The 8,771-nt window shown below is 33.2% G+C and overlaps 1 protein-coding gene across 4 annotated transcripts in view; it reads right to left on the reverse strand.

The window, feature by feature from the left end:
- Nucleotides 1–238: 238 nt before the first annotated feature.
- LOC106869994 (uncharacterized) overlaps nt 239–8,771 on the reverse strand; it is a 51,475-nt gene continuing 42,942 nt past the window's right edge. For 2 of the 4 annotated variants that reach the window (XR_016241350.1, XR_016241352.1), the window contains exons 14-15: nt 5,634–5,827; nt 2,769–2,987 (exon numbers count right to left, since the gene is read on the reverse strand). Coding sequence is in view for 1 of the 4 variants with exons in the window: in XM_089350171.1 (XP_089206297.1) it covers nt 5,741–5,827 (87 nt within the window). In the remaining 3 variants the exon portion in view is untranslated. Of the gene's footprint in view, nt 1,340–2,768; nt 2,988–5,629; nt 5,828–8,771 lie in introns of those variants that run through there. The other 2 variants (XR_016241351.1, XM_089350171.1) reach the window with 2 other exon arrangements.

An 8,771-nucleotide genomic window follows, 5' to 3' on the forward strand; every position in this document is an offset into this window, starting at 1 on the left:
TATATATATATATATATATAAATATATATATACATACATAATACATACACCCATACGTGTGTATATATACATATATGTATATATATATATATATATATATATATACATATATATCTGTGTGTATGTTTATACATGTATGTACGTATATATGTGCGTATCCACTATATATATATCTATTAGTTTGGTACCTAGATCTCTATGTATATAGTCACAGCGTATCTCTTTACTGAAAATTGTGTACATTTTAATTATTTTAATGATTTCAATTATTTTTTAAGAACGAATTTTTGCACTTATATGTACATGCAGGTACACACACATATGTGTATTGATACAAATATATAAGCATAGATATTTATATGTATATGCATATATACGTACAAAAATATATATTTATATATACATATACACATTCCTAGATACATACGGAACAATAATAGAGGAATGGTGCACGAATATAATTTCATTCTAAGATATACTTACACGTAAATCACAAACAATCACATTCACATATATATACATAATAATGATAATTATAATTATAATTACAGTAATAATAATGACTATAATATCAGTAACAAGAAAAAGACAGCAATAAAAATATAAAGAATAATGATTATAATAATAATAGTGGAAATAATAATATAATAATAACAACAACAATAATCATAATGATAGCAGTAAATACAGAATGGCAAAGTTATAATCTGACATAGTAACAATACAGCAACAACAATATAAACTGCAACAACAACAACAACAATCTTATCTATTTTCATATCTAAAGCTGTAGACAGTGACTATGTTTTGTGGAATTGTAGGTTATTGTAACGTATTTTGTTATAATTTGTCTGTTTGCCTTATTTTTCTGTGATGTTAAAGCTTCTGTTCTTAATCAAATAGATGGCCAATCATATAATTTCTGTTGTTTTTTTTGTTTTGTTTTTTGTCTCTCAGTTTTATTAGAAATTCGTTTCTGCTCTTCATTTTGTTTTAAATGTTACAATTAACTAAAACTTAAATAAATGCATCTCAAATATCAATGTGGAAAGATTCATTTCAGGGTTTGTTGTTATTTCTTTTTATTATCTTCTTGTTTGTTTTTACTCAGTCGTTATTGAAGGGATAACGTGAAACCTAAGGCGGCGATCTGGCAGAATCGTTAGCACGCCGGGCGAAATGCTTGGCGGTATTTCGTCTGTCTTTACGTTTTGAGTTCAAATTCCGCCGAGGTCGACTTTGCCTTTCATCCTTTCGGGGTCGATAAATTAAGTATCAGCTGCGTACTGGAGTCGATCTAATCGACTGGTCTCCTCCCCAAAAATCTCGGGCCTTGTGCCTAGAGTAGAAAAGAACATTAAAACTATGATAAAAGATTTGTATTGCAAGACGCAGAGGTTTCCCTGACCTCCGTTCTCCCATTCTTAAACATGCTGAAGCCATGATTATAATACTCATCACCACTGGTGCAAAATACTGTTTATATTCATAATACATACCTACATACATATATATATGCACACTCACCGACTCCCACCCACCCACACAGACGCACGCACGCGTGCGCACACACACGCATACACCTGGTAAAGCTTGGGTACACAAATCGCTACGATGTTTGGGTACCACATGAGTTGAGTGAGAAGAACCTTTTGGATCGCATTTTCATCTGTGATTCGTTTTATAAACGGAATGAAAACACGCCTTTTTTAAAGCAAATTGTGACAGGTGATGAGAAATGGATTATCTACCAAAATGTTCAGAGAAAGCGATCCTGGAGTAAGCGACATGAGCCACCCTTAGCCACCCCAAAAGCGGGTCTTCACCCTAAAAAAGTCTTGCTTTGTGTCTGGTAGGATTGGAAAAGAATTTTGTACTATGATCTTCTCCTAAGTAACCAGACAATTAATTCTGAGAAGTACTGCACACAACTGGACGAGTTAAAAGCAGCAATTCAAGAGAAGCGTCTAGAATTGGCCAACAGGAAGGGTGTTGTTTTCCAACATGATAATGCAAGACCGCACGTTTCTTTGGGAACCAGATAAAAATTGCTGCAGTTCGGCTGGGATGTGTTACTCCACCCTCCATATTCACCAGATATTTCTTCTTCGGATTTCCACTTATTCAGGTCTCTGCAGAATAGTCTTAATGGTAAAAATTTGAATTCCTTGGATGACGTAAAAAGATACCTTGATGAATTTTTTGCCATGAAACCACATCAATTCTGGGAAGAGGGTATTTTCAAGTTAAAGAAAATATAGAGACGCATTGTGCAACAAAATGGTTCATATTTGGTTGATTAAGAATGTAATGGCAAGTATCTATTGATCTTTTTCTTTCCTTTAAAAATCCGCACGAACTTTCCGGACAACCCAATACGTCTGACTGGACTCTGACTAGAGCAGTGTTAAAAAGGTAAACATATTACACTAGTAACACAGCAATGACACAGAAAGTGAAACACAAAATAGCATTGACAATAGAGAAGTGTCGTAGGAAATATGAATATATGACATTGTCAACAGATATCATTGGTAATAGAGTCAGTTACAGAAAATTTAAAAAATAATTAACTTCAAAAAAGGAACAATGTTATAATTAGAACTTTTCAATTTCCTTACACCTCATCATTCCCAAGAAATCCAAGGTATAAAACAAAAATCTGTGATTCTGGGAAATTCGTAGAGGTACATCCTAAGTTTTAATTTTCGTTTTTAATACTTTTATCTAAGGTGTAGATATTTTGGCACTAGAAACAAACAAAAATCACCAATATAAACATTTATTCTGACACACGGAACAAGTTAGAAACACCGCAATGTTTCAAAGTCACCCTAAGTCAATGATTTGCGTGTATTTTGAACACACATCGTATAAAGCGGGTAGGTGTTCTCCGAAGGCGAAATACAACAGTGATTAGTTTATTCAAGTTCGAATCTTCCAGAATAAATATGCCATTGCTTTGATTCTCGTTACGATACCTATGCCTAAAAACAAAAAAGAAATGCTTCCTGAATGCTACAACATATTTCAATCAAATCGATAGTATTATCCTAAAAAGCATATATATATACACATACATGGATATATATATATATATATATATATATATATATATATATATATATATACCGGGAAAATGTAACGTAAAATCTCTCTCTCTCTCTCTATATATATATATATATATATGTACATATATACACACACAAATATATATAATAATTAGAATTCAGTTGAATTAGGTACTTAAATACAAGCAACAAGCTAGTTCGGTATAGTCCGATCAGCTCGAAGTTAGGTGAATAAATAGTAAATAACTAACAAGGAGGTCCAGGTATTAATGCATTACGGCTTGAAACTTCTCTCTCTCTCTCTCTCTCTCTCTTTCTATATATATATATATATATATATATATATATATATATATATAAATGAGAATGTGTGTCTGTCTGTCTGTCTGTCTGTGTGAATCCCTAAAACTCGAGAACTACGCAACCAATTTCATTCAAATTTTACACATGCCTTACTTAGGGTTCCAGTTGTGTTTTAGTCAAAAAACATTATTAACTTCTTGCAGAGTTCGAGCACACGGCAACATAATATCTCCTCCACTATTTAAGTATTACGTGTCAAAAGTGAAACAAAAACACTCATGTCAAATACTTTCACTTTAAAAATGAAACTATTCCACTAACTGAAACAATCACATTTCGATACTGTAGTGACAGATACTTTCACAGAGAGAGAAAGAGAGAAAGAGAGAGACAGAAAGAGAGAGAGAGAGAGATGTATATGTACACCATTTCGATACTGTAATGACAGATACTTTCAGAGAGAGAGAGAGAGAGAGAGAGAGAGAAAGAGAGAAAGAGAGAGAGAAAGAGAGAGAGAGAAAGAGAGAGAGAGAGAAAGAGAGAGAGAGATGTATATGTATACATATAGATGTACACGTATATGTATATATATATATATATAGATCTATACAGACATGTATATGTATACATATGTGTAGATGTGTATATATATATATATATAGATGTCCATGTAATATGTACACATATATACATATATACATGCATACAGATATCTATACATATATACACCCATCACACACACATACACATGCACACAAACACACACATTAGTCATTTGTTTTCTTATCCAAAACTACGTCAAAAGTTGGTCTTTCAACTCCCATGAAAATTCATATATTTTTGATGTTGATGAAATGTTAACCCGAACATAACAGATGAGCATTATTTAGAAAATGATGTCACACGTTATCGAGGCTACCATTCTTTCTGGATGTGCAAAAGGGGATGACGTCTTTATTCCAAGAATTCCTCTTACTCCATCAGGAGCAGACATTCCTTTTACATTCAGAAGACTACAATTCCCCCTTCGTGTGACTTTTGCCATGTCCATAAACAAATATCAGGGTCAAACACTGTCTGTAGCTGGTCTTCTCTTGGAAGAGCCCTGCTTCTCACATGGGCAACTGTATGTTGGCTGCTCAAGAGTGGGCAGCAACAAAAAACCTATTTGTATATGCTCCACAAGGGAAAACAAGGAACATAGTTTACAATGAGGTGTTATAATCACAACAGCAAGAAAGTATGTACATGATCACCTTCTTTTACGAAACTTCATTGACTTTCATATATTTATATTGATATACATATATATACGTGTGTTTGGGTGCGTGTGTGTATATACATCTCTATATATAAAGATGATGCGTAGTCTAGACGGCGTTTTTAGATTTCATTATTCTCTTTAACCCGGGCAACGCCGGGTATTTCTGCTAGTATATATATATACATATGTGTGTGTTTGTGTGTGTGTGTGTGTGTGTGTGTGTGTGTGTGTGTGTGTATGAAATTAAACAAAAATGCAATAGAGGACAATAAAACATTCGGCGTTATAGACGATGCAAAGACGGATAAGAGAAACAATAATTAGGACAGGGAAAAAAGACGAGTCATTCGTGGCCTTCTTTCGTCAGTCAAGTTACCAGAAGTCCTTACTGTTTCGGGCAGTTACACTTGAGACAGTTGGATCTGGTTGCCCCCAAAAAAGGTCTAAGTTAAGAGCATTAAATTTTTTGTAAGAAAGCTAGCGAATGTGTACGGCAACAGAGACAAAAAATGGAGAACATGATACACAGTTACAATACACACACACACACACGTACACACACACATGCACATGCACATATATGTGTTGATGGTGTTGCCACTGGTATTTGATGACTTCGACAGAATTTGGAGAAGTATCATGGTCAACTGGTAATTTTTAAAAGTTAATGAATTTATTGATCTGTAATATCAAAAATCTTCAACTCTTTGACAATGTGTCTTTGGTAACATCATTAAATGATCTCTTGTTTGTTTTCAATCGTTCCTAGATTTATGCGTATTTAAACAGAACGATTGATTAGCTTATGACGAATTTTAGCTTAAAACATCTCAAGATATCTCAAAGTGAAAATTGTTATATCATGAATTAAGGAGAAATGAGATTTAACATATCTGTTCATGAAATATGTCACTATATTATTGCGTGAAGAACCGCAAATACTTTGTAAGTTTAAATTTATTTAGTAAACGAAAGGAATGAAGATTTTACGTTACATTTTCTCGATTTATTCGAAGGTTGTTAAATATAGTGTGATCAGCTTTTATACTAGTTGTGTACAATTGGAAATCTAAATAGAAAACCGATGATGGAAATACGACAGTTAGTCCGTAACCAGCATCGGAAGATGTCGAATACTAAGCCATTCCTTAAGGAGACTTTCAGGTAGAAAGAGTATTTTCAGAGTCGCCTGAAATAGAAAAAAAAAACAAAACAGAAAACACATAATCAATAATTAAAATACTTATCTGTAACAATTGTACTCTATTCATATGATAGAGTATGTTTAGACGAAGATGGCGATTCACGAAGACACTACAGAAAATTTCTTACCTGATGCAGTATTTCAGACAACAATCTACATGGATGGCGGATTTATTAGTGCCAGAAGTCAAGCACGATGGAACACACATTATTTCCGCATTAGGTCATGCTGTTTTCTCGAATACTTAAATGCATAGTTCATGGGAAGTAACTATATTTTGAATGTGGAAGTAATTCCTGGTGGTCCAGGCTCACATATATGCACGCATTCTCTTGAAAACTCAGCAGACAATACAAGCACAAGAATATCAAATTTATCACCTGACATGAAAATATTCAACAACGTCGCCTTTTAATACAACAGAGTCTCAGTAACGATTGGCTTCGTTGAAAAACTATAGTAGATTGCACAAACTATACAAAAAGGGATTTGTGATCCTGGACAATCTCCTATTCAGCAAGTAATGTAAGTAAAAATACAGCGAGAGACTTCCTTGCCCTCATAACCATGAAGTTATCAGTTATACAAGGTATTTAACTGAGATGGCGTATAAGCCAGGTATTCACTGCATAAGAAGCCTCATATCGTCAATGACAGAATCAATACTACGTCGTTGTTCCACTATGACTAATTCTAGGAGATAAGAGAAATAAACATCGTTTCCATAAAATGGTGTAGTGCTAAACTAGTTAGCCTACAAACGGTGCTAATATATGTAACTTATGGCGGCGAGCTGGCAGAAACGTTAGCACGCCGGGTGAAATGCTTAGCGGTATTTCGGCTGTCTTTACGTTCTGAGTTCAAACTCGCGAGGTCAACTTTGCCTTTCATCCTTTCGGAGGTCGATAAATTAAGTACCAGTTGCGTACTGGGGTCGACCTGATCGACTGGACTCCGACTCCCCAAAAATGTCGGGCTTTGTGCCTAGAGTAGAAAAGAATATATGTAACCTATGCAACGCAGAGAAATAAGATATATTAATATCAACAGATACTGAATATTAAGAAGGAAATATTTTCAAATTGTCTTCACAAAAGGAAATCGCTTCTAAATTCTTTTGATATACAATCGAAATGAGTTATCTTACGAAAACGCCTCTGACAACATAGCGAGCCAATTGGATGAGTACCAAGAATTATTCCCTTCTATGAACATGGCATTTATAGGTAACACTCAGTAATTGGACAAATAAATACGATCTTCCGTGACGAGTGAACTTAATGCTTGATCTATCATAATTAACAGCAAAATCTTCCCTTCATGTCCGCACACTGATCAGTTTATATAGTCCGATAAAAAGGGAAGCTGCCTTAATCATGAATAAGGAAACAAATTACAGAAACATCGGGTGTATAACTGTAGATAAATATGTACATATTTTATTTATTATGCAACTTTATCTTTTATTTCTTACTTGTTTTAGACTGCGCCCATACTGGAACACCACCTTGGAGAATTTCAGTCGAATGAATCAACCCCAGAACTTATATTTTCTAAGCCTGGTACATAACCTATCGGTTTCTTTTTGCCGAACCGTTAAATTACGGGGACATAAATGCACCAACATCGGTTGTCAAGCGATAGTAGGGAGGACGAACACAAATACAAAAACTCGCACGCACACAGACACACACACACATACATGTACTTATTTATATATATATATATATATATATATATATATATATATATATATATATATATATATATATATATATATATATATATATATATATATATATATATATATATATATTTATATACATATATACATATATAAATTTGTATATATATGTATATACATACATACATATATATATATTTATATATATATATATATATATATATATATATATATATATATATATATATATATATATATATATATATATATATATATACATACATATATATATATATATACATATATACATATATAAATATGTATATATATGTATATACATACATATATATATATATATATATATATATATATATATATATATATATATATATATATATATATATATAAGACGGACTTCTTTCAGTTTCCGTCTACCACAAGGCTTGATCGGGATGAGGTTACAGCAAAAGGCACTTGGACACGTGCCAAAGGTGTCACGTAGTCGGACTGAACCCGAAACCATGTAGCTGGGAAGTAAGCTTCTTAGCACACAGTCAGGCCTGCGCCTTAAATTCAAATTGGACTACCTTGACCAGGATGTATATTAATAAATATTCAATATACGTTTATTTTATTGACATGGGTATTGATCATATGACTGTCTTAAATGGCCAATAGACCTCTTATGGGGAAAATACTTCGTTTAGATCAATTAAGGTATGATACATGTATATCTCGATAGCTTCTAAAATATGCATAGAGATATATGTGAATATATATGTGGGGGGTGCGAATATATATATATATATATACATATATATATATATATATGTGTGTGTGTGTGTGTGTGTGTGTGTGTGTTTCGTTTGGGGATTTGGTTTGAAAGATTCTTTATGTGATTTCGTATGTTGAAGCATATTTTGCTATGTCTGGGGAGAGTCATTCTTTTTTAGTGCCTTTTTATTTAACACACTCACCGGTTAAGTTTCCACTCTGTCCGTTATCCGAGCTGCGTTCCTTTTGCTTGTTTGTGCGCATGTGTGTGGGTCAGTGTGCATGCGCATACACATATGTATGTATGTATGTATGTATGTATGTATGTATGTATTTATGTATGTATGTGTGTGTGTATGCATATATGATAACATTATATGTAATGAAACCAGAGGTACCTGCCCTACATATAGAAATAAAGACTGGGATAGAATACAAGAGCTTGTGACAAAGCAAACAGGGTGAACACGT

The sequence above is a fragment of the Octopus bimaculoides genome, chromosome 4 (genome assembly GCF_046866305.1).
Source record: "Octopus bimaculoides isolate indiv1 chromosome 4, ASM4686630v1, whole genome shotgun sequence".
NCBI lineage: Eukaryota > Metazoa > Mollusca > Cephalopoda > Octopoda > Octopodidae > Octopus > Octopus bimaculoides.